General features: G+C 37.9%; 1 protein-coding gene across 1 annotated transcript in view; it reads right to left on the bottom strand.

The window, feature by feature from the left end:
• Positions 1 to 404: 404 nt before the first annotated feature.
• The window catches only part of PJA2 (praja ring finger ubiquitin ligase 2), a 32,904-nt gene continuing 5,783 nt past the window's right edge, over positions 405 to 27,525 (bottom strand). The window contains 9 exon segments of the mRNA XM_066569074.1: positions 405 to 496; positions 499 to 574; positions 1,825 to 1,940; positions 2,230 to 2,344; positions 6,571 to 6,679; positions 8,743 to 8,928; positions 10,326 to 10,511; positions 15,331 to 16,339; positions 21,335 to 21,526. Coding sequence (XP_066425171.1) covers positions 444 to 496; positions 499 to 574; positions 1,825 to 1,940; positions 2,230 to 2,344; positions 6,571 to 6,679; positions 8,743 to 8,928; positions 10,326 to 10,511; positions 15,331 to 16,339; positions 21,335 to 21,524 — 2,040 coding nt within the window. The 5' untranslated portion in view covers positions 21,525 to 21,526 and the 3' untranslated portion in view covers positions 405 to 443.

Below are 27,525 nucleotides of genomic sequence, written 5' to 3' on the forward strand. Positions count from 1 at the left end.
CAGAGAAGAGAAAGCTTTGAGGTCCCTTCCAGTCCCTGAAAGGACTCTACAAGAAGGATGGAGAGGGACTATTCACAATGGCTTATGACAGGACAAGGGAGAATGGTTTCAAACAAAAAGAAAATAGGTTTGGATTACATATTAGGAGGTAGTTCTTTACGGTGAGGGTGGTAAGGCCCTGGCACGGGTTGCCCAGAGAAGCTGTGGATGCTGCAGCCCTGGAAGTGTTCAAGGTCAGCTTGGATGGGACTTGGAGTGACCTGGTCTAGAGGAACATGTCCCTGCCCACAGCAAAGGGGGTTGGAGCCAGATCTTTAGAATCCCTTCCAACCCAAGCCAATACATGACTATATATCAATATTTTATATTGAATTTTTTTCACATGATAATTAAAACAGGCAAAATTTACATTTTTATTTTGGTGGCAGATTTTATTTTCAACCCTAGTCTGAGGGTCCTGTAGCAATGTTAACAGAAGATGCTGAATCATCAATCAAATAAAAAAAACAGTGTCATCAGCTGCTTCGGGAAGTACAGGTTCAAGGACATGACGACAAACAGGGCATGTTCCCGACTACAAAAAGAGAAAAAAAAACCAAGTCATTTGCACAGTTTGCATTCAATTCTACTGAAAAGCCTAAAGTTATTATTTATAAAGTATTTAGGGTCTCCACAACAGCACCACCTCAAACTCAAATTTGACTCCATAGCTACCTAAGGCTGACAGCTACCTAGAGCTGACAAACTCAGAAGAGAGAGTTGTTTTGCTTTTACACCAGCTACATAGCAAATGCATTAGGTTCTCTGCAAGTTCTTCACAGCATTGATTTTACAGGTGGGGCTTTTTTTTTTTGAGGCAAAGATTAAAAATAAGTTAGGTACAGCCCAAATCTAAGATGTTGAAAAACCTAGTTTTCAGCAATAGCTGCTTACTATGACGACAGAAAAAAAAAAAGGCAGGATGTGTAAAACAAGAAAAATGAGTATGGTAATCAACATTATCGTGGTAAAAAAAATTATAAACCCATCAAGGAAATCCATCAGGCCTCCATGCTAGAGGTATTCTAATATTTACCCCATGGTAAAACCATGGGGTAAAACCAATTAATCTTTCTCTTATACTCTTGAGGAAATTGTGTTACTCTGTAAGCTCACTGAGAACTACCAAATCCAGGCTTGTACAGCACATAAAGGAGAGAAGAAGTGTAACTAAAAAAAAAATTCCTGTTCATTAATTACAGTTGTTTTAGTTTAGCTTCAACATGGTGCAAGCCTTTTTAAGACATTTGGAAGCAAACTGATTATAGATAATGAAAATTAAATCTAATATTGTATAGAATTAATAAAGGTAATTTTAAAAAAAGTTAATCTACAAGCGCTTCACTATTTCCTCTGCCAGCCTCTGTCACAATAAATGGGCCTGACATTGTGGTAAGACAGACCAAACCGTTTGCTCTTCTCAGAGAAAATTATTCCATTGTCTTTACTTCAAGACAGAAGTATAGTAAAGAAAGCTTTTCTGGTACCAAAATAAGTTATAACTAATCCATGTTTTTCATTCTTAGTAAAGGAAAACATGTTTTCCCTTACAGAAATATTCCCTCTATTGAAGAAACTGACCTTCAGGTGAGTACAAATATAAATTTTTTTCCTCACTTGCACTAGAATTTGGTTCTAAAATGCATAAATTCAAATAATATTTCATAAATTCTTGGTATTTCATCCCACATTTTCAAAGAGTTAAAAGTTGTTCTTCCCAGAAGAATACACAATATACACAACACCCCCTGCCCCCAAACCCTCCACCAATCCTGTAGTACTTACTCTCTGTAACCAAAGAGTTACACAAGGTTTGTGAAACAAATGATGACAGGGTAGCTCTGTTATGATTTCACCTTCCACATATTCACTGCAACAGATAGTACAACACTGCTCTTGACCTAAACCCATGATGAAGAAAAAGCATTAATACCTTGTTTTACATCTCAGGTGAGCTCAGATTCAAATACATATATTACCAACAGTATCACTAATTGTTACAAAATACAGTCACAGTAACTCCATTAAAGATTACTTTTCCAAATGGATCAAAATTATACTCAGATTCAAAAGATCTTAAGACAGCATTATGCAGTAAGAATACTTAAATATTGCATCTATGGTATTAGAGAAAGTTGAATTTGTTCTTACAAAATTTGTGGAAATTACTTGTTCCTTATTTTTCCATACCATTGTAGTCACCTGTGACAATAATCTGTGGCAGACTATCTATGGTTTCTTTTCTAGCTGGTGGATGAGTCTGTTCAACATCAAATGTAAGAGACTCCAACTGTGCCAGAGCAGTCTGAAAGGGGTAAGCAGAGATCAAGTTCTATTATTCACAAATGTAACATTTCATACAAAACAAACAAACAAGCATGAAAAGGAATCCAATTCTAGCAGTGTTACTTTTTAAAATGGAAGATATGTCTGTCAAACTAACCATTTTATCATTTTTATTTTTGTAATGAATGAGATGAAACTGAAGGTCAAAACAGCAATGCCTTGCTTCTAAAGCATTCTTAGAGTATGAGGACAGTCACAACTTAATCTACAGTGAACATTTGTTAATTTTATAAAGTTACTGAAAAAGCAGCAAGTTGAAAATGTAATAAAGCCTTCCAACCTAAAACTGTCTTTTCGTTGTCTTTCTGAAAATAAATGCCTCATTAATGTGTTTCCTGGCCTCAATTATTAAATTACTCAGGCACAAACAAAAAATATTAAGTACCTTGGCTACACTAAGAGTGTAAACTTCAAGAAATAAAAAACCCAAGATCTATGTAGATATTTCTAATCTTAAAACAGACCAAATGCTCTGAAGTAACTTTTTTTAAAACTCAATTTTTTTACCATACAAAATCTTTAAGACTTTGTCTACACCATATTTGTTGTGTGTATTTGCTTTGTTCATCATACATTCAACTGTGTAAGGCACTCAGGAGGATATCCAGAAGAAAAAAAAAAAAAAAATCACAGAACTCAGAATTTTTGGTTGTATTTGCTGAGAAATGTACTAACTACTAACTTGTTTGAACAGCACGCAAACTGAAGAACCAATGAAGAACAGATGTGACTCATTCATTCAGGTTCACACCCTGAATGAATGAGTCGCATCATTTAAGTACAACTACTTACTGTTCTAATCAGCTTGAAAATTATTTACACTATTGGCTACAAAACTCTCTTAGTAAGAAGTATAAGATAGCATGATATTTTTGTCATGTTGGGAATACACTTAACTAAAAAGCTCTATATGCTAGAGAAATACAGGGCTATACAGAAACCTCTCCAGTTGTCATTCCTCTTAAACTTTCCCTGAAGTTACTACAGCTTCAAACATGCTTGGACTACCTGAAAACATGCTTGGACTTGGATCACAGTGACAAGGTACCTCAAGCTACCACACTACCACAGATCTAAACCAGCAGTTTTATACCTACAGTCAAACCTTTGGGGCAGAGAGAGATCAGCATGAGCCAAGAAATATTTACAGCTTCTATTGCCACAAGAAATCTGTCAGTTCAAGGGAAAACCTGGGGTTATTCCTAGTGTTGTGTAAAAGTTTCCCTACAAAACAAGTATATTGCTCCAATTTTACAGCTAATACCCATCGAACTCTGGTACAGCAGACAGTATGACTTGACTAACATTAAGATGATTTTAGTATTTGTATTTGTTTTTTTTCTCCAATTGCAATGGTCTGAGAATAGACAGTAGGTAAAAATACTATGCTTAAGCAGAGTAACTACTACACCTGGAAAAATTAGAAAAGATCCCAGGGATACAGAATGTTGCAATATTATTTATGTGTCAAACTACTCTGTTTATATTCAGCATGAGTATTCTCAAACAGAAAGAACTGTATTACTTGCTTGCTTCTGAAACCTACACAAAAGAAACATTATAGACACAAAGCCATACACTTACTCTGAGGCTGAAAGCCACATTTTCAAATCCAAAGTAGTGTCTGTTTCATAACTTTTATAAGATGTATCTTCAAAATACCTGTACTTCCTCTTATTGCTTGCATGACTGCTTACTTCTCCATGTACCAAAACCAAAATGCTGGACATTTTGCTACAAAACAAGAGTGCTACAGCCTACGAGGGTTTGAGCTCCTCACATCTGTGAAATGGCACAGGGAATACTTATAAAGTCACTGATGCAGCAGAGGCAACTAGCCTGTTCTGTACTGCTAATGAAGTGAACCAGACACTCCCAACTATGTAGTTTCTTTCTAACAGATGGAAGAAAAAAATATTTAAAATCACACATATATTCTATTAAGTTTTAGGAACCCAGAGAGCTATAAAAGCTATACAACATAGCTTTTCAAAACAAGTATTTAATACTTTCATTACATCTCCTGTCCAAATGTCATAATTATTTGGGATAGAGCTCTCCCACTCCCTCCCCTCCAATTAAGATACACTTGAATTTTGGGTGCTTTATTGTGTCACATCCCTTTCAAGTATTTCAAAGCAATAGTAAATTGATATTTTGCTCATATTTCCTGAACAATTTTAGTAACCATTTCATACTGTAAAAATATGTGCTCTATATTCTGGTTGAGATTTGAAGGGAATATTTGGAATTCTTACTCAGAACCTGTGTTGTCTATGTGGTCATAGTCCATACAAGTACACACAGTCCTCTACCTTTTATTTCTCAGTTACCACTTTCTGCTGACTAATTCCAAGTAGGCCAAGACTTCTATGCCTACCATAAAGTTTCACACACTTTTGTGCTACTTTCAAGCACAAATGCTATGTAAGAGAATCGGCTTTTCCACATTCACAGTGCCCTCTACCACAGGTACCTCCGTAGTGATCTGCCTGTTTGCTAATAGTGTTCAGTGACACTCTGTTCCTGGTGACACAAACATAATTACAGCACCTCCTCAACCAGCCATGCACATAATCACCTAGGATTACTTTTACAGGTCACTCTGACAGGACTGCACACATTTCTTCTGACAGAGTACTTAGGCAAATGTTGTTATATAGGAATGAGAAATCAAAACTTAAGAATCGTAATAAACTCAGTCTCCTTCTCAAGTGTTAATTTGCAGATTAAAAAAAAAAAAAAGATGTGATTAGTTTTTCCTCTCTATACAGATCCTCTCACTTTGGTGCAAAGGAGGAGGCCAACTGTTTTTGCAGTTCATCTGGTTTTTTTTGATGTAGTGAGAACCAGACACTACAAAAAGACAAGAACCTTCTCTACATGGCTTCAAAACACTGTTTTTACAATAAGGGTATCAACAGACCTTCTCCACATTAATGAAGTGTGTCTAAATAAGAAATGCTAAGAAGATCCTACACAGCTGGAGAAGGCCCCGTGATACTTGACCATGAATGATGACCTCCCATATACCTTGGGGAACGTACAAAACCTGGAAACTGCATGACTGCCAACTTACAGGATTGGCCCCATCCACTGACTTGGAAAAGACCTGGGAACCTTATTCAGAAAATCATTGACTTTGCACATATTCATGGAAAAAAACCCCATTATCTATGATTGTTCCACTGTCTGCCAGCTTTAGAGAGCATTTCAAAGTGCCCTTGGTATTTGTCTGCAAGCACACTATGACATACAGCCTGCCCAGTTCACCCCTTTAAAGTGGGTGCTAGCAGCCAAACTGCCCCTTGCTGCCCTAAACTTACATAACCTACAAAACATTCAGTTCGGCTGTTGTAACACCATATTATATATGTCTACACATCATTTAGCTCTTATTTTGACAAATATCCTGCAGGGGAGATTTCTGGCAGTGCCAGAATTGTCATACTGCATCAAACTGGATCTCAGCTAGCTCTATATTCACTCTGACATTGACCAACCTGAAGTTAAAAACAAAAGACAAAGACCATAACCATGCTGGTTCTTGATAATAAATGCTTTGGTCTGTATCCAAAATTAGACAGGTGAAACGGAATAGTTTAAGGTAAAGATAAAAGACTTTTTAGACTTTTTTTTTTCAGGTGGTTTCTTTACCCGATTGGATTTTTTTGTTTGTTTGTTACTTGATGGGGTTTTTAAAAATTTTTTTTAAAATTTAAAATATACTAAGACAGTCAAACACAGAGTCTTCTACTGATAAATAAAAATTTGAGAAATCCAAATATACTCTTGAAAAAAAATAAAAAAAGCTGCGACAACTCACAGGCATAGGTTCAAGCAGTTCAAGCATAAGCTTTCCTTTGTTATGCAGAGAATTTGGCAAAATTCTTTAGAATTAAATGGCATATGTTTACACTGGTAGAAACCAGTAACTTTATTTGCCTTATGAGGAAATAAATGCATATACTAAAAGGAGCAGGTACTGAAAAATGACTTTTTGTAGTACATCCTTTAAAAAAACTTTCAAGGTGTATTTTCATGTTTGCTGACCTAGAAGTTCAAGCTAACACAGGAAAGTATCTGAAAATCTCCTGATTTTCAGATTAAGTTGAAAAAGGATTCAACTATAAATATTTATGTTACAACATCAAAGATATAAGACCATCAAAAATATTTTAATACCTCCACAGCTTCTAAGTGTCCCTCTAGTGCCATATATGTGAGAAATTGAGGTTCCATGTAAGGAATGGCTTGACCAAGTCCAAGGCCATCACCAAACTCATCAAGTAGTCTGAAAAACATGGGTTAGGAAACATGGTCTTATTTTCAAAATTAATAGTTACAACACAAAGTCTGGACATATCAAATTATTGCACATCACCTGTTAATAACAGCCTGATACCCAGCCAATTGATCTCCCCCTCCCTTGCCTCAACTGGACATGTAAATAAGATAAAAAGCTCATGGGTCAAGAATAAGGGCCATGAGTCATCAATCACCACCACAGGCAAAACTGACTCAATTCAGGAAAAGCCTTAATTTAATTGAAAGGTTGAACCAGATGATCTTTTGAGGTTCCTTTTCAATTTAGGCTGCTTGTGATTCTATTAATTTATTGCCAATAAAAATGGATTTGAATGGTAAGAAACAAAGACAGAAACTAAACCACCTTTCTCTTAACCCTCTCTTTATTTCCAGGCTCAACTTCACTCCTTAATCCTTGAGGCCTCTAGTTTTTCCTATCCCAAGCAGGGCAGAGGAAAAGGAACAGGGATTGTGGTCTATCCATGGGTAGTTCCTCGTTGCAATTACTTCCTCCTCACACTGTTTCCCTGCTCCTACATGGGTTTTTCCCACAAGCTGCAGTCCTTCATCAGCTACTCCAGCACAGGTTCGTCCCAGATACAGTTCCATCAGCAAATTCCTACCTGTTCCACCACGGTCTTCTCCAGCATTAGAGCACTTCCTCCCCCCTCTTTTCTGACCTTGGTGTCTGCAGGGTTGCTTCTCTCACATCATCCTCATTTCTCTCTCACATACTGCTTGCTATTCAACATTTTTTATCCTTTCTTAGACCTTTCCCAGAGGCCCCACCCTATGGTGGGTCCACTGGAGTCAGCTGGAACAAGCTTTGTCCCACATGGGGCAGCCCCAGCCTCTCAGAGACAGTTCTGCAGTTCTGGTCCCAGCAAAGTGGTATCACATTCCCACAGTATATACTTCAGAACATCCTGATGGGAGTTCTTACGGTGAAAGGGTATATGTTCAGCTAATATGTTTCATATGTATTGCTGTAAAGTTGTTTTACAACTAACAATCAGATTTTGATTACATCATGTGTCAGATCCTTTGAGTTCTGTTTTAGAAATTCAGAAATTAAATCTTAAAAGAGGCACAAGTGAAATGATGTACAGGTCTGCATATGTTCAGCAGACCAAACTTAACAGACCATCAACATCTTTGTTCCTGTTTTTAGTAACTAAGAAGCTTACCAAGGCTAACCTCCAACACTTAAAAGACAGCTTCTGTCCCTATCAAACAATTGCATTGCTAGCTTACTGCCTGACAGCGTAAGGCCTTACTTCTAGTTTGGACTCTCATGCATTAGTCCCTATTATGCTTTTCTACAATATAACTTCACAAGGAGAAAACAACAGTGTTGGTATGTCTGCACTCAAGTCTACATTTTAATAACCAGAAGAGAACGTGTGTTATGTCTCTCACTGGAAAACCTTTTGTCTATCACATTCTAAAACAAACACATTATACTATTATACATTATACTATTTTGTATGTGGCTCAAATCACTTTATTCCTGGTATTTGAAGCATTTTTATAATAAATTGATTGCAATATCCTTCAGTAATCTAATGACAGAAAATGGAGTGAAGCATTCAAAAGTATTATAAAAATTATTTATTATAATATTGGGTAAGTGTATGGCATTTCAAAGAGAAATAAGATAGATTTGTAATGTAACTTACACCAGTTTGAAAGGAGGAAAAGACCAATTATAAAATAGGACTGACTTGAATGCTGATTACATTTATATTGCCTTATTTCTGTTACACTTCCATTTGAAAATTAAATTAGAAAATAAAGTCCTGCCTTGCATATTTAGGGCACCAAAATTTTCTCAAATCACAGCCTGATTTAGATTTAGCAAATCTATTCCCTTTTCTCTTATTAGAAGATACATAGCACTTGAAATACCTTAAACTTTAAAACTGAGATTATTAGTCCTTGAAGCAACTGCATACTGATAGCCATAAGTACTTTTGACATCTTATACAGAAAACAAAATAGTAACTACAAAACCTCTGAAATGAAAGCAGACGACTATCAAATGCATACCTCCACTCCACATCCAGGTCTTCACTCACACTGGAGTCATCCTCAAGATTGTTATTTCCATCCAACAAGAAGAATCCAAGATGTACAAAATCACGAATTGGATCATTTTCCTCATCACTGCTACTTTCTACTTCTTCTTGGTACTGTAACCAAGGAATTTCACCTTCCTCCAATAATGCCTGTTCCCTTTATATAAATAAATAAAAAGCTAAAACTAAAAAGCTAAGAGAATTTACAAACATACATAAGCAACAAAAGCCAAACAAAACACAAAGACTAAACAGGCATGTTCCCAGACTACAGAGTCACAGATTAGGAATTAAGCATTTGCCATAAAAACTCAAGAAATTCACAGAACTCACAATCTAATAACACCCATGATTCTGTGGCAAAGTTTTGTCTAATGCTCAAGGCCAGCAGTACAGTAAGCAGTTTGTTTCAAATTTTCCCTAGTACAGACAACATCCCTGCCAGGGTTAATAAATTTGGTACTAAACATCTTATTTATCTACAAGTTCCTAAAGGCACTAAGGAGAAAGATTGTCTTGACAACCCAGAGCAGCCTCCATGGCAAAGCTTGGCTTGCATGCAATGCAAAGAGCTACTACTTGCAAGAGAAGCTATCTTGCAAGAGAAAGACTCCTCTCATTCCTGGATATTCTAGAGGAGCAGAAGTCACCTGGATGCAGAGTCTCATGAGGCTGTGAGGCCCACTTTCCTTATAGAAGGGAAAATAAACATGAATTATGTTAAAGATGGATACATTTTTATGCTGTTCATATCAAAAAAAGTTAAAAACCTCCATTATTGTCGTTCTGAAAGAGATGAGTTGTTATAAAGTTTTCATAAAGTCACACTAGTTCTTCAAGACCCAAGAATGTGGAGAATACTAAAAAAGCATTAACAAACAGGACTGCTTAGCATTAGGTACTGTGCACCTAAGAAGCTGAAAGAACACTTAAGAGTGGCCTTTGCTTTATAAAGATCCAAACTAGAGTCAATATGAAATGCTTAAAAAAAGCCAAGAACATTCCTCTTAGCTGTACATAGTTACAAATTTTGCCTTATAGCAAAGGCAGCTACAGTTGAATGACTGGAAAAATAAAGTTTAAAGTTACTAGAGCAAGCAAGAAATTCAAGTTTTCTTTAATCACTGATAGGGCTGCAGAAAATAAGGAGCAGCAGTGGAATAGGAGAAGTAATAAAGCAGAGAGATAAACAAGTTCTTTTCCAGGAGTCCTATGCAGTATCAAAGGATGTTTATGTAACATGTATATATTAACAATAACTTGCCTAACTGGCTTTTTAAAGTCAATATTAAGTCTATTAGCCATATTGACATTACATGGCAATACACTCTCATTGTTTCTGTATGTTTCATTACAAAGAACTGCTTGCATGAAATGTCATATTTTCCATTATTTGAAATGCATACAACTATTGAGATTATTGTGATGTAGGCAAATGATTGTTGCTAGCATGGTAACTGCTTTTAGATGTTATTCTATGTAGTGCTATGTGAATACCCTACTACTGGCGATGCTGGAAGTTGTAGGAAGTTAGCCAATAAAATAAAGGCTTACTCTTCTTGGAAACAGAAGTCTGTGCCGTCCTCTTTCACACCACTGCTGCTCCTCTGCACACCAGGGTCACGCTCCTCCCTGCACGAGACAGTCTCCCAGCTTTCATCACTTGAGGACTGCTCTTTTTCCACAGCAGTAAAATAGGAAGGCACAGATGTAGACCATTCTCCATCACTGCACTCTGAGCTGCAATTTAAACAAGTAACAGAGTATGAATTCAAACACTGCTTTCAGGGAAAGAAAATAATTTCCTACTTTTCTATCAACATTGCTCTCAATATAGGCAACTTTTTTTCCTAAGAGAAATTAATCTTGTGCTATCTATAGATGCATTACAAATCAAATGCACACAGAGTTATTTAAAAAAAAAGAAAATTAGTCTGTAAAAAAAAATTCAAACATTCTACCCATCCTACTTTGTAAAAATGTTTTGTTCTTCCCTTGCCCCATATGTAGAGTACAGGAAACAACTAAAAACCAGAAACCAGTCTCACTATACACATCTTTCTCCCAGATTAGAAAAATGGCAGCAGTGGCACTGCCTGATTAACAAATAATAATCAATGTTAGCCTTACCTCTCAGCCAAACAAATTTAAAGTCACAGATCTCAGAACATATAAGCCATATAGAATGACCTTTTGTAACATAGAATGATATAATGGATTACTTACTTCAAACTATTTGATTCACTACCCCAAAAAATATGAACGGCAGGGAGTTTTGAAAAGACAATTTGCTCAGCCACCACATAGGAAAGGGCAATAAATAAGCTTTGAGCAGCTTAAACAAAATAGTAGTGCTAGCACAATCTTAGGAAGGATAAACTACTGCTACCATTGGTAATGGCATTTTGATGATTCACTCACTACAGTGACAATTACTGAAAATCAAAAAAAAAGTCAACTAGCTCTGTCATTTCAAAAAGTTGGAGGAAACATACATGTGAACAGCCAACTTGCTTACTGGACCTCATTTTATAAAGCAATCCACAACACCCACAGCATAGTTCTCTAATCTGCTAAACCCAGAATGTTTAAGTGTATTGTTATTCCCCCACCTAAAAACTCACTAATTTCCTCCCTTTATCGAATATTATAAATGTATGCCAGTAGAACTTTCAATTTAAGGAATTTTCAGTGCTTTTGAAAAACTGCATAGTATATACTGCAAGATTTACAAGAATAAAGAAGTTCAAGACAAAGATTATATATAAGCATTTTAATTTGAGGCAGGAATAATTTTTTCTACCACAATTCTGATGACTAAGAAAAGTGATGGAAATGAGAATATTCATTAATTTTGGGCATCTCATCTAATGCATTACACCATCTAAAGCTGAATATTGACTTTTTAAAACTTTTGATCTGTTTGGTTCTTTGGTTTTGGGTTGGGAGTTTGGTTTGGAATATTGTTTGTTTTTATGTAGTTTGATCAAGTTTTTAATATATATTATACAATTTCCTCTTAGATAAAATTGTATATAGCTGAAATACTCATGCCTTGTTTCAGTTGTCTCTATTTTACAATCTGAGAATGACTTCCAACACACTTTAAAACACTCCTCCTTTGCTTTTAGTCAAATTTGTTCTATTTAACATTTATACACAAACACTAATTCAAACCAGAAAAGGATATACCTAAAGTCACTAACTCTAAACAACTGAAGAACATTAAATATTTCAGAACTCAGGATTTAATTGTGCTCCGTTCTGCATGGGTGCAGAACATTACTTAATGGTTAGAGAGTTACAGATTTATCACTTGCCAAAAGCATAGCATATATGAACTGAGCATCTGCATGTGGATTAGCTGACACTAGTCCCTCCCCCTGACTGAACCCCTTCCTAACCTGTACTTGGCATACAGTCCAAAATAAAATGGAAGGAGCTAATAAATATGATCCTCTTCCCTCCAACCCTGCCCTGGGACCTTCCACCACCCTTCAAACATACATGGTTCTAAGAAACATGCAAAACTTTCTCCTTCCCACACTGCTTCCACATGCTAACACCACAAAAGCTGTGCACCTCCTCAAAGTGAAAATGTGAGGTGGAGGCCCACACTGCAGCAATCAAAAGGTGAATTTCTCCCTGGGTTGGGAATAAGCTAAAACTGACCTGAAGGATGTAGTTTGACATATATGTCAAATACACTTTTCATGCAGCTCTGCATGAACATAAAATATAGTTTAAATCTTTAAACATAAAACTTCACCTTTCAAGAGTGAACATATTACTTCTTTGTACATACTAATTGACAATTTATTTCATAAACATAAGTATTTTTAGGTTTTAGAACATAAATTATGGGGATTCTAAGTTAAAAATACATTATTCCTATTTACTGGTTCAGTTACCGTCAGCATCAAGAACATTTCTAATAATCAATCCATGTTTCTTTTTGTCATGCTACAATAACCCATCATTGTGCATCATGGAAGCCAATGCTACAATTGTAGAATATATTGCACTTCTTTCATGGCATTTTAATTTTCTAGCAGCATCATTTCAAAAAGGGAAAAGACCATGCATTAATTAAAATTTTTAAAAAGCAAACCTTACAAGGAAGTGATGGATTCATTTGCAAGTACCTTTATTAAGAATCACAGAATTGTCAGGGTTGGAAGGGACCTCTGAAGACCATCCAGTCCAACCCTTTTGCCACCCTGCCATCCAACCGTTCTACAGTCCAACCTGGGACACAGGAATGGTCCCAGGTGGGTTTGGAATGTCTCCAGAAAGGGAGACTCCATGACCTCTCTACGCTACCTGTTCCAGTGCTTTGCCACCCTCAACCTAAAGTTCTTTTTGCTGCAGCAGAGCTTCTTGTGTTTTAGTTTATGGCTATTACTCCTTGTCCTGTCAATGAGAACCACTGCAGGGAGTCTGGATTCATCCTCCTGGCACCCACCTTGGAGCTATTTATTTGCATTAGTGAGATCCCCTCTCAGTCTTCCCCAGACTAAACAGACCCAGATCCCACCTCTCCTCCTAAGAGACGTGCCCCAGACCCCTCATCATCTCTGCAGCCTCCACTGGACCCTCTTCAGTAGCTCCTTATCTTTCTACAACTGTGGAAACCAAAAATGAACACAGTACCCCAGATGGGCCTCACTAGGGCAAGAAGGGGAGCAGGATCACCTCCCTGACCTGCTGGCCAAGCTCTTCCTGATGCATCCCAGGATACCACTGTCTCTCCTGGCCCCCAGGGCACACATGACCAGCTCATGGTCAACTTGTCACCCACCAGCACCACAAGGTCCTACCCAGAAGAGCTGCTCTCCAGTGGGTGAGCCCCCAGCCTGTGCTGCTACTGGGCATTATCCCCCCACCAAGTACAGGACCCCATACTTAACACCTTGAAAAAGAAAAGCCTCCAAGTCTACTATTTTAAAATGCATTTTGTTCTCTCATAGTTGCAAGTCTGCAACTTTTAAGTTTTAAAGACAAGATTTTATGCTAATTAATTTTCATGCTTTTCTCTCTACAAAAATACAGGACATACAATCTACTAAGCAGGTTAGCTTATGAATGACAAGCACATGTACATCAACAGAGAGCCACATCAATATCCAGAAGATATGTCTTGTAGAGTGGGAACAGAATCAACAAGATGAAAGCAAACTGCAAGAAAAAGAGGGAAAAAAGCCATCACAAATACTACTACATCTCATACAGTTAGAAATGTTTTTACCCTCAAATAGCTCAGTTATATAATTCCAATTAATAGTGAAGAGTTCTAAGCTAACATTTTATGAATAGAAGTTAATCAACATAAGGTTTATCCAAATTATTTTGTCTTTTGGATGATGTCTTAGAGTAATTATATGGTGCTTGCATCCCCAATCATCTGTTCTGTTTTATGCTCAATATTAAGTTTTGAACCTTTAAGACTTGTTGCAGAGAGTGAAGGGGGGTGAAGAAGAAGCACGCAGTTTGTTTTCAGACACTGCACTCACTCCTCCACATTCCTGCTCCTGGACTGTGTTCTCTGTGGCATAGACAGACAGCGGGACAGAGCTCTCCTTTGCTTTTAGTCAGTTTTTAGCTAGCTAAGGCAGAGAAGTTCCCTGGATTGTGGTTTTTCTTTTTCTTGGAACTGTTCAAGCCTGCTCTGGACTGAAAACCCAGAAAAACACCAGGAGCTCACACACCTGTCGGAGTCCGGGATGCTGCATTCCAGTGCTGGAGGGACTAAGAGACTGGGGGAGCCGACTTACACTCCACAACAAGGACTCTCTGAATTTTAATATTTTTTCTTTTTTTATTCTTGTGAATACTTTTCTTGTTAAATAAACAGTTTTTTCCACTTTTCTCCAAGGAAATATTTTCCCGAATCAGTTGGGGGCAGGGCCACTTGGATCTGCTTTCTAGAGGGACTGCTTTTGGAGTTTCCTTGAAAATATGCCCTAAACCAGGACACCTGAAGAGCTCAAAGCAGGAGAAACCTGAACACTGCTTCTCATGTCAAGGTTGGAGCAATTTGTAAATCTAAAACTGTCATAATTAATAGTTACTTTGGAAACACCTAGTAGTCTGAAGAATTTCCATTAAAATGGGTTTAAAAAACCCTATCAAGTTATTCTTCAGATATTACAAGGAAGAACAATTTCTTTCAATAGAGACAATAACATAAATAGGCTGCCATGTAGAATACTGAGATTTGGAAGCAAAAAAACTAATTCTGAAGAGTAAGCCTAGAAAGAAACTTTCAAAGCTGAACAAGGCTTTCAGTCTTTACCCTCCATCTGCTCAGTAAAAATGAAATAAAAATAAACAATATTCCTCAGTGATAAGATGCTCTGACTGCAGACATAAGGAAAGGCTTTTTACATTACCAGAAGAGTGAGGGATAACTGAAAGGAAAAGCTGGCATCTTGTTATCTGATCATATTCTGAAATGCCTTAAGTTTTTATGTCTCATTTGCTAACATATTGTTCAGTTTCACACACTATTTACACAAAAGATTCAATACTAAAACAGATAGAAAAATAAAACTTTTACCTGTCTTCATCTTTGTGGGACATTAAGTAATGTGTGTTGTGGTCTTCAAACTCATTCCAAAAAGCACTGTCACTTAGAACATTGTTTTGTACTCGAGCTAGTGCATTTCTTCTTAAGTCTATTTCTATGTTCTTTTGATGACTGCGCATTCTTGAGAGAAAGAACATACCAGAACTCATCTCATCTTTGCCATCTCTCAAGGGACACTCAGGATGGCACTGCTGGACATCAGCAGTTCCAATTCTCCTCCAGGAATCATTTTCCTCTTCATCATCACTAGGGAGATGTTTTTCTCTCTCCAGTTGTTTAGCAGTATTTTGTTTTCTAATTTTAGGTCTCACTACTAGTTCAGATGAATTTTCTTGGTCAGACTCTCCATCACAGATGTTTAATACATCAGCAACTGGTACAGGGGTTCCAATTCCTACATCCACTATATGTTTTATCTGCTGTGTTTCATCACTGTCATCACCCAGGCTAATTTTTGGTGTAGCTTCATCTTCAGTGGATTTAGGTCTCCTATTGCTTGGACATGCCAAAGACGGTCGTGCTTCTTCGCAACTTTCTTTATAAACACTGTGGTTGAAAGCAGAGAGTCGGGACTGTAAGTCATTAATAGACTCCATGTCTTTTTCACACTGAGAAAGTATGTTATCTAGTCTTCCCTGAATTAGACCCGCTGCTTCTCTTATCCAAGAATATTTGTCTAGAGCATCCTCTTCTTCTCCATCACTGCTATCTGGCTCATAAGAGTCAATGTTTACAAAAGCAATTCCATTTTTACCGTTCAAATCATTATGCCCTCCAGGCGTGTGTTCTGCAACGTCCTCAGATTTTTCATTAGGATTCATCAGGTCCCGTGAGGTTTGGTTGCCTTCTAGGCCATAACAGAATACAGAAAATGGTGATGTTTGGCTTGATGCACTTTGGCTAACAGGTTCTCTAGTGCCAGCATCTTTTGACAAAGGCTCAGAAACTTGAACCAATGGACTAGAATCTTCAGAGAAAGCTGTAAGAAAGAATGCACTGGAATAATCAAATCCAACAGAAATATTCTTGTCTACAACTGCTCATTTAAAAAGAAGGGATAAGTTACTAGGACTGTCGTACAAAGTGATAGAAACATTTATCAGAGATGCAGTCATTCTTCAGTAATATATTTACCTTCTCATTTATACAAACTAAGCCTATAGAAATAGATCTAAATTATACAATTCCAGCTACAGATGTGATAGGGAAAAAAGTATTAAAGGAACACATACACAAGCAGAATTTTTACATTGTTTATATAAAAGGGAATTATAATATAATAGGCAAACTGAATGAACATTTCTCTCCATACTGGAATATCCATTCATTAACCGGCTAAACTGTGCCTTCTGCCACACTCAGATAAAGTCTGAGTTGCTATATTGCTACTATAAATTACATACTAAAAGAACTGTAATTTTTACCTGCACCTTTGAGTGCAACTCCTCTTAAGAAGAAAATAGCAGGGTTGAATGTGGTATTACAGGTAATAGCTGCTTCATAACAAATGCATTTTAGTTATATTACACTTGAACAACTCTTGCATAAAGGGACAATAAACATCAAATCTAGCAGCAAGAGTTAAAGAAGGTAAAAACATCTATACTACTGCTACTACAAGATCAATACTTTTCAAGTAATTTTTGAACTCCTAACCAAGGCAATAGTCCAGACTTTTTTGTCCAAAATCTCATCTAAATCATTAGATGAGGCTCCATTACTTGGTTGGTGAATTCCTGGCACTGGAGTCTTATGAGAGCTATGCCCCTCAGCACTAGGAGTCTGGCTTCTAGGAAATAATACTGTATCTAATTAGAATCTTGAAGCTCCTCCACAAAATTGCTATGAGCCAAGGCTGGTAGGCAGGCCCCTCTAGAGATCATCTACTCCATTCCTCTTGCTCAAGCAGAGTCACATATATTGAGTTACCAAGGATCAAATCCAGTCATATATTTAATATTATAAATAATATCTCCTCCTACCCATCTTCAACAGTTTCTTAGGTTCCTAAAGCACCTCGATGGTAACTTCATGGTGCAGGCATTAAAGGGGAGTGTGCAACTAGGAGAGGTACCCTCCTTGATTTATTGCTTGATAACAGAGGGTCTCATGACCCAAGTAGAGACTGTTGACAGTCTTGGCCACAGTGAACATGATGTCATAGAGTTCCAAGTCTCTGCTGACAGAAGAAAAAAGTAAAAACTTCAACTCTGGACATGAGAGCAGACTTCAGGCTGCTCAGGGAACTAGTTAGTGAGATTCTGGGAAAATGCTTTGGAAGGTGCTGAGGTCAGTGCTGGTCACTTTCTAAGGACCATGTCCCAAGGGCACAGGAACATGTGATTCCAAAAATGCTGGAAGTCAAGCAAGTGAGGCAGAAGGCTGGCTTGGATGATCAGGGATCTTCTTTTGGAGCTAAAGCAAGAAAAGAAGGTGTATGGCCAGTGGAAGCAAAAGCCAGGTGACATGGGAGGAATACAGAGATGCTGCTGCCACTCTAGGGAGAAAATTAATGTGTCCAAAGCTCAGTTGGGGTTGATGCAGGCCAGAAACACAGGGGACAATAAAAAGAGTTTTATTAAGTATGCCAGTAGCAAAGGCAGTGCAGGAATAACATAAGCCCATTACAGGATGAGGATGGTCACCTCACAGACAAGGACAGAGACAAGGCAGAATTGTTAAATGATTTCGTTGCCCATCTTCAAGACTGATGAAGACAGGATGACCAAGGAGGCCCCAGTACCTGATCTGGAGAATGATCAACTCAGTCAATCCTGAACTTGTATGGGATCTGCTGCTCCTGCTGAATCTCTGTAAGTTTATAAGGCCTGATGGGATTCATCTGAAGGTAGTCAACTAGTCACAGCAAGGCCTCTCACAATGATTTTTGAACAATTCTGGGAAACTGCAGAGGTCCCAGCTAACTGGACCATAATAATGCTGTCCCGGTTTTCAAGGAGGGCAAGGATGACCCTGGAAAGGCAGGCCTATCAGTCCACTTCAGTGACTGATAAAAATCACAGAGATGACTATTCTGGTGTAGTGAAAAACCTGAAGGAAATGCAGCCACTGGTCACAGTCACCACAGCTTCATAAAGGCAAAATCCTGCCTGTCAAACCTAATTTCCTTTCATAACAAGGTATCCCACCTATTGGACAAGGGAACCAGTTCATGTAATCTTTATGGATTTTAGCAAAGCTTTTGATGCTGCCTCACATAGCATCCTTCTGGACAAAACACCCAGCACACAGATGCATAAACACATCATGTGATGGGTGAGTAACTGGCTCATGGGTCAGGCACAAAAGGTGACAGTGAATGGAGTGAAATCACACTGGTGACCTGTAACTAGTGGAATTCCACAGGGCTCCATCCTCATCCTTGTGCTCTTCAGATCTTCATAAAAAACTAAGACACAGGACTCAAGGTACATTAAGTAAGTTTGCTGATGACACTAAATTGGGATGCTGGAGAGCAGCACAGGAGATCCTGGTCAATGGCAAGTTCAACATGTGTAAGCAGTGCCCTGGCAGCCAGGAGGGTCAGTCTTGTCCTGGGGGCATCAGGCCCAGCATCACCAGCTGGGCAAGGGAGGGGATTGTCCCACTCTGCTCTGGGGCAGCCTCATGTAAGGTGGTGGGGGCAGTTTTGGGTACCACAATGTAAGATATAAAGATATTAGACAATGTCTAAAGGAGGGCCAAGAAGATTGATGAGGAACCAATAGAGGGAAGACACACAAGGAGCAGCTGAGGTCACTTGGTCTGCTCATCTTGGAGAAGAGGAAACTGAGAGAAGATCTCACGGGGGTCTGCAAGAACCCCAGAGAGGAAGAGGAGGGGCAGACCCTGATCTCTTCTCTGGGGTACAGTAACAGGACCCAAGGGAATGTCCTGATCTTGCGTCAGAGCAGGTTTAGTCTCAGTATCAGGTAAAGGTTCTTGCCCCAAAGGGTGTTTGGGCACTGGAACAGACTCCCCAGGGCAGTGGTCACAGCACCAGCCTAACCAAGTGCAAGAAGTGTTTGGACAATGCTCTCAGGCCCCACAGAGTGATTCTTGGGGATGTCCTATAGCCAGGAATTGGACTCAATGATGCTTGTGAAATATGCTATGCTGCGTATTCAGAAAATATGCAGCATTTTAGGTAATACCTATCCACCCAAATATAACAACAGATGGGGAAAAATGTAGCCTAGTGGAGACAAAGAAAGTAAATCAATCCAAAATGGTTCTGTAAGATAAATTTGAAGAGTTGCAATATACACACAAACACATGTAAAGGAAAGGCATTTTGTTATTAAACTACTTTACATACAAAGCAACTGTATTGGGAACAGGGAATTTCTAATGACCCATAAAATAACTGCATGCATCTCTGTGTAACTGAAAAAAGAAATGTGGTAGCATTATATAGAGATGCCACTCCAGACTCAACACTGCCTTACAGGAAATAGACCTTTAACTAGATGAAAGTATAAAAAAATGTATGAAGCAAGGACAACAGTAAACACACTTCAATTACAACAAATTAAAACCACCCTTGCATACAAAGCTAAAACAGCACTATACCATTATCATTTAAAAAGAAAAAAAATTAGAATAAGAAAGCAGTTTCAAAATAGTCTAAAAGGAAGGAGGATGAAAAAAGTTACCTTGTAGAGCAATAGAATCACTTATGCTGGAAAAGACCACTAATGTATCAAGTGCAACCTTAAATCTAACACTGCCAAGACTATGTATGCACACCTCTTATGGATTACGAGGAACTGACAACTGCCACTTTTCTGGGCAGCCTCTTTCAATGACTGGCAAACCCTCTGGTGAACATATTTTCCCTAAAAGCCAATTAAACCTCCTCTGGTGCAATCTGAAGCCCTTTTTTCTTGTTCCATCACTTGTTATTGGGCAGAAAGAACCACACCTGACTCACTCCAGCCTCCACTCAAGCAATTGTACAGAGCAGGAAGGTCCCTCAAACCTCCTTTTCTTCAGGCTGAACACCCCCAGCTCCCTCAGCTGCTCTTCATTTGACTTGTACTCCAGACCCTTCCCCAGCCCTGCTGCCCTTCTCTGGACACATTCCAGCCCCTCAATGTCCTTCCTGCACTGAGGGGTCCAGAACTGGACACATCACTTGAGCTGTAACCGAACCAGTGCCCAGCACAGGGGGATTGCCACTGCCCTGGTGCCACACTATTGCTGACACAGGCCAGGCATCCTTGCCCACCTGGGCACACTGATGGCTCATACTCAGCCAGTGTTGAGAAGTACCTCCAAGTCCTTTCCCTCCAGGCACTTTCAAAGATCTAAGGCTATATCAAATAAGGTTTTTTAAGCTGAAAACCTCAGACAAAGAAATGGGACCATATTTCTAATCCAATAAGGGATTCTGTATTCCTCTATTAAATTATTATTCAGATGCGAATGTCACAGAAGGCATTTTGGTAAATAATAACATCCAATATGCATTAAACAAGAAAGGAAAGTGGTCTAACTGGTATACACAAAAATAAAAGGAACTTTTAAAGATGTTTTAGGGGCTTAAACCAATTTTCACTATGGTTGACAAAGAGAACAACCTGGTTCATGATGCATCAAATATTTCACAGCCTCATTCTAAACAGAAGGTTAGAATCGGCATTTTCTTCCAAATGTGAATTTTAATTTGGAGAGAAAATAATTTGAACTAAACAATGCTACTGTTTTCTAGTTTATTAGAATGCATTAACTCATTATGAATGTTCTTCAAGCAAAACTACATAGCCTAATACAGATTTATTAGATTACTTATATTTTATAGAATGAAATTTAGTATAAAAGCAAATTAAAGACACAAGAAATGTACTTTTCATGTTATTTAAGTGGCTCAATAACATGCGCCTCTTATATGGCTCTCATTGTGCCTTTCTCCTCCAGCCCCAAGCATCCCAGTTTGCAATAAAATGGCACATACACAAAGATATGTACATACATAAAGAATTCTCTTTCTGAACATCTTCCAATTCTAATTGTTTGCAGTCATCATTCTGTTGATGTCCATCTATGTCTTGATTATTCAAAAATGGTCTAAACCCAACAAAGGAATGTCTTCTTCCACTTGTAAAAGTCTGATATGCTCCTGCAGGTTTGAGCCAGGCAGTTTTACCAAGTCCTTGGCCCATTGCTACACAAGATTATGGAGGAAAGAAAAAGACAGAGATATTTGTTAAACAACAATTTGTCTTTGCAGTTTCTCTCTCCCCTAGAAGTTTGATAGACGTTTTTATCAAGGAATTTTACAATATGATTATTAAGAACATAGAGTGCTCTGGGTCGATATGTTATGAAAGCATGTAACTGAGTTTTCATCTACACTGAATAATATTGACAAACACTGATTGTACCCCCATCTTAACATGTTTTTAGTACATAACAGAGACTTAATAATTTGGTTTTTTAAAAATCAATCCCAGATGTCCCAGCTTTTTTTTTCCAGCCTGTTCATAAATCTGACGCAACACAAATCAGCTTGCAGAAAAGATTTGCAAGCACTACAATGAAAAATCCTTCAGGTAATACAGCACAATTCAAGCAGCTCTAGCTAGCTTATCTTTGTGACTGGAAAAGTATAATTAATCAAATCACACCTAACATGAAAGTCAGGGAAAAGGCTTTATTCTTACTGCTAGAGGTAGTATGTTCAGGCATGGCCATACAAAGCATTGCCCAATTGCCCACACACTGCTTCTTCTTGCAGCAGTTTTTCATGATAATGAAGCTTACAGCTTTTACCAAGGAAATACAGGATAAGGAGTAAAAAGGAACTTGAGAAATGGTGGTAAAAGGCTGCCAATATTGTAATAAAGAGAGATTTTAATACAACAGTATTCTCAGGATTAATAATCTAACACAAGGGTTCATGCCCAAAAGCTGTTGCTTGTACAAATGCAATTAGAAGTTCACTATTTCAGTTATACAGTGACTTCTTTGTGCCCCTCTAAGTCACTTTTAATCTTTAGTAGATATGGAATTAAAAAGTTTCTGTTCTTGAAACTCACCAAATTTAACAGTTAACATTAAAGACAAGGAAGATAAAGCTTGCAACCATTAATATAGAGTATTATAAACTTCAGAAAAATATGAAAGATTTTTTATTTCCTGGCTGTGCAACTAATCTCTCCATTACACTTACAAAGAGTGTCTATGGGCAGAGACATATGAAAGAGATTGAACCTTGGAAGAAAAAAACTAGCAAGTATCTGAGGCCTTTTTTTACTTATTCATCTATGAAGCTCTATGTAGTTTGATTACACATCATTTTCCCTGGAAATATTTTTGAGTATTTGTCCAGACCTGCCCATCCTACATTAAAAACCAGAACCTAAAATGTTTGTTTTGTTATTAACTATACAATTCTTGCAATCTTTAGAAAGGTGAAAACTCTGGCATCTTTGCAAAACAAAAATCCTGGCAACTAATGCAAGAAATAACAGGACTGACAATTCATTTTCCTATCTAGTCAGCCAGTAGTTAATATTTTTATTAAGTCAACCAGCAAGTTATTTATTTTCAACCAAGCTCTGACAATTCTGAAATTTCCCTTCATTACAACATGGTTGGTCAGCAGACTGCCAGAAGGAGCTGACAATTAGCAGCCACATCCAAATCTGCACACTAAAATCCAATAGTTAAATTAGTAAATCAGAGTAGCAATGCAGAAATCTGTTCTCAAACAAGTGTTTGAAACAAACAAGGTAAAAATACAACAAAATTGCATCACTCTTAATTTCATTTTGTTCTCTAAAACATCAGTATTGTTCAAAAACAAATGTCCACTCAACAGAGTCAAGCTCTCTGAATGCAAATGTTTCATTTTTAAAAAACTGATGTTGACAAAATTAAAATTTAATGCACTACATTTTTTGTTCCAAAAAATGCTCTCGCATACAGAGTCTCTCATCATGTATTCAGTTGTCTCTAGAAGATAGAGCAGGCAGTTATTATTCTTCTGTCCTGGGAAAGACTTACTGGATAAAGACAGTGAAAGTTTTCACCACTTACTGGAGGTATGGTTGTCACATTTGGTTTTTAGGAGAGGCTAACTTCCACCCAAATACAAAATATCTAAAAATAAGAGATGGAGGCATGAACTTATTTACCTACATGCTTAAAATCAGCAGCATTTAGCCACATGAATGCAGAGACGAATTTACAAGAAACCCTTCACACAATGAAGCTGTGAAACACATTATCCTCTCTCAGGTATTTCTTCCAGACTAGCTCAACCTAAGGAGTGGTTACTGCTTCAGAAGGTCTGTTCATTAGACCTGTTCAAAGCACATCCAATAGTCCCTGATGTATCTGCAAAACTGACCAGTCTTAGAGAAGCAACACACCAGTGAATAAATAACAAAGGTATAGGGCAAACGAGATAATTATTCACGTCTCTGGCTGAAGATGGTCACATACACATCTCCATACTTCCAGAACATTATTAGAGTCACCTGAATTCCTCAAAAGGATCATGAACAGGAAAGCATTTTGGATTACCAGCACTGATTAAAAAAAATGGGTGTGATTGTCTCATAAAATGCACAGTTCACAAACACGTAGGTCCAGCCTTTAACAGGCACTGCCTTAATCACTGACAGAGTGGTGTGCTTCCTCTACTTCTACCAACACTGCACTAAGGACACCACTCTCTAGAGACAGCAAATTATAGTGTGTAGCACAGAAAGCCTCCAAATCTAGACCAAATCCTAACCTACTTGTCCTCTTCCATAGAATTTAAAAAAGGAAAAAAAAATCCCCCTTTTTCCAGATAGTGCGTTCAAGTGTTCAAGATTAGAGTAGATGCATGCCTTCAAGTGTTCACAATGTAGCACTGTAATTTAAGTTACAGAAATCATCCATGTTCTTGACCACAATACTACATAAAAAAAAATCTCAAACTGATTTACAGAGCTACATGTAGGACTGGAATTTCCTGCTCAGATGGATGCTGGCAGGATCCTGTCTTCACCCACTGAAACTTGGTCACCTCCCTTTACTTTCCTCACCATTACCTTGTATTCCCTTCTATCTTCTCAACTCCATCACATCCTGTGCACTAGTGACAAGAGCAGCAGCTCTCTTGGGTCAAGGAGTGCATGACTGAGGGCCATGAAGGTGATCTGAGGCTAGAGCACCCCTCCTATGAAGACAGGCTGAGAGAGCTGGGGCTGTTCTGCCTAGAGAAGGCTCCAGGAAGACCTTATAGCAACCTTCCAGTACGTAAAGTGGGGCTACAAGAGAGCTGGAGAGGGACTTCTTACAGTAGGCCTATTACACAGAAGGAAAAAGCTTGGCAGAATGTGACTGAGGGGCCCAGAGGGGATTGGGCAAGAAGTTGGAAGGAAACAGTTCCAAGTTTCTCCTGCTGCAGGAAGTATTTAACTAGCCCTTTTTTTTTTCTTTTAAGAAATGTGAAGTTAGTCTCAAATACTTCTAAGAAGTATATTTGCAATCTTTTAACAAATAATTTTTTAAAATGTTCTTCAGATTTTCCTAGATTTTCCTCCAGATTTGTAAAAAAACTTGCATGCACATTCTGGACCCAATCTCAACATTTGACATGGAAATAAAAATAAATCCTTTATCCTCCACAATTGCTCTTTTTTCTTTTATATCCATGAATTACAGAAAATATTTTCTCCTACAAGGCAACAACAGGATTTCACATTCAAAGTTTTAAAAGGGAATGCATTTTATACTGACACGATTACTGTTTTCTAGGTTATCATCTTAAAAAAAATACATCTGCATTTATTCCCAGAAGTGTATGAATTTATTTGGCTGTCAAATGGGCAAAACTGAAAATCAACTCATATTCTTCACACCCTCCCCCATAATTGACTATTTCTGAATCATAACGAAATCATAGCTCTGATCAACACAAATAAATATTGCAGGAAAAGTATTCAAATTCTTTTAAACTGCATTATCCAAATTTTTTACATGGAACCAGTATTCTACATCTCTTTCTTCCCTGCAGGTATTGAAAGCTTATAAGTGCAGATGAATTTAAAAAAGAAAATAATTAGAATGGAGAATTTTCAGTTTGCTAAGCACCACTGCTCAGGACTGCAAACAGATTACTTCATTTCAGTTAACAGAACGAAGGCACACAATAATCCCAAAAATAAGAGGAAAATTTCAATTTAAATAAGTGAAACAACATACTACTGTCACAATTTCCTTCTCTTGCCTCTATGGGCAGATTAACACTGAAATTATTTAATTTTTTTTACAATGCTTACAAGCTTCAGACTACATACACTAGCAGATTAATACTCAAAGCAAAGAATATTCAGTTAAAATTTACTTTTGCGGTCTGGTATTAATCTCAGCCTCAGAAAACCATATACCAGAGTCTAACCCCGGTAGGCAGCTAAGCACCACACAGGTGGTCACTCACTCTCCAACCCAGTCAATTTGGAGAGAGACTAAGAAGGGTAAAAGTGAAAAAGATAAAGAGTGTTTTGGAATTTGAGGGTTTTTAGGGAAACAATAAATAAGAAGACAAAGACATAAAAGCAAGGAAAAATGGATAACACAAATAACCCCTAGTTGCTCACCAGCAACCCAACAATGCTCAGACAGTTACGAAGTCACAGCAGCCTGGCCAACCTTCGTCCCCAACCAGCTGAGCGTGATGCCACATGGTCTCGAATAAGCCTCTGGTCAGTTGGGGTCAACTGTCCTGGCTGTGTCCCCTCCAGCTCCTTGTGCACCCCCAACCTTCTCAAAGGTGGAGTAAGAAGCAGAAAAGGGCTTAGCTAGCAATTACAGAAACATCCCTATGTTTTCAACACTGTTTTCAGTCAAACAGAACATTATCCCATGCAAACTCTCGTGTAGAAATTTAGCTCTATCACAGCTTAAAACTGTACACTGGATGATAAGCAAAAATCAAATATTTTTCTTATGGATCCAATCCATTCTACCTTCCTTCCTCAAACTCTCTGATTTAGAAATGACTTAAGTCTCCTCACTATGATATTTGAGAGCACAGCAGCAATTATCTTCATAAGCAGTATCAGCTACAAGTACACTGACAAATGGAATATGCTTCAGGGACATACTTTCCAGGCATTGTCTTTTCATCAGCCTAACAGGTCATTTTGAACTCTCCTTTGAGCTACAGATGCCACTAAGTCAATTTTTTTACTCAATCTAGTTCCCTCTCTCTGTCTGAGGCTGCAAGTAGCCTGTAGCCCAAATTCTCTAAGTTGTCACGCTGGTCCACTACAGATTTATTTTTAAATTAGAATATTGTTTAGTTGTGTTTTTTTACCTCTCACATTACATTTTTAAAAAAATAGACCTCCAAAAACCATGATCATATCAAAATATTCTGATACTGATCTGAGACTCTTCCCAAAAGAGGCAAATGATCACCAGCAAATAAAGAGCAGCTTCCTCCCATTTAAACACTAAATGGTTTCTGTTTTGCATTTCCCTAAAAGCCTGCAGTTTTGCATGCAATTTGTGCCATAAATGCAAAACTGAAGTTCTGAATTATGACAGTCTATTAATATTACACATATTACTATTAGTTTTACAAATAATTAAATTTCTGCATTTACCAAAGCATTAGTCAACATGAAGGCTAAAAGAAAGAAGTTGATTACTATTTTGGACATTGTCCGTATACTCCAAATCATAATAATGACCTCCTATAAACATCATAAACAATTCACGACTCTACCCAAATTACGAAAAAATTTTGCCAGACTTGAAATGGAGCAAGTGCTGCCCCTATACAAACAAGAGCGAATTAAGTGTATACAGGAAAGTATCAGTGGTTGCTCTAAAAGAAATGCATTGGATATATTCACAGGACAAGTCACAAATTTTTGTCACAAAAGAGACAAAAATTCTTCAAGTCCAGAACTCCCTTAATAAGTGGAGCCCAGCCATCACCTTCCATACAGAGGTGTCTGAATAGGCAGGTTGCTACAAATAACCAACTTGAGGCAGTTCCTTTCTGTCCTTAAACATCCTCCTAGAGCTGAAGATCCTGCACAGCTCCTCTCATCCAGGCTCTTCTGACCAACATGAGAGCACAGAATCCTCCTAGACTGATGTTTGCGATCTGCTGACTTCAGCCAAGGAGCCAGTTAGGGTGGCTTGCTCTGATGC

This window comes from Molothrus aeneus, chromosome Z, assembly GCF_037042795.1.
Source record: "Molothrus aeneus isolate 106 chromosome Z, BPBGC_Maene_1.0, whole genome shotgun sequence".
NCBI lineage: Eukaryota > Metazoa > Chordata > Aves > Passeriformes > Icteridae > Molothrus > Molothrus aeneus.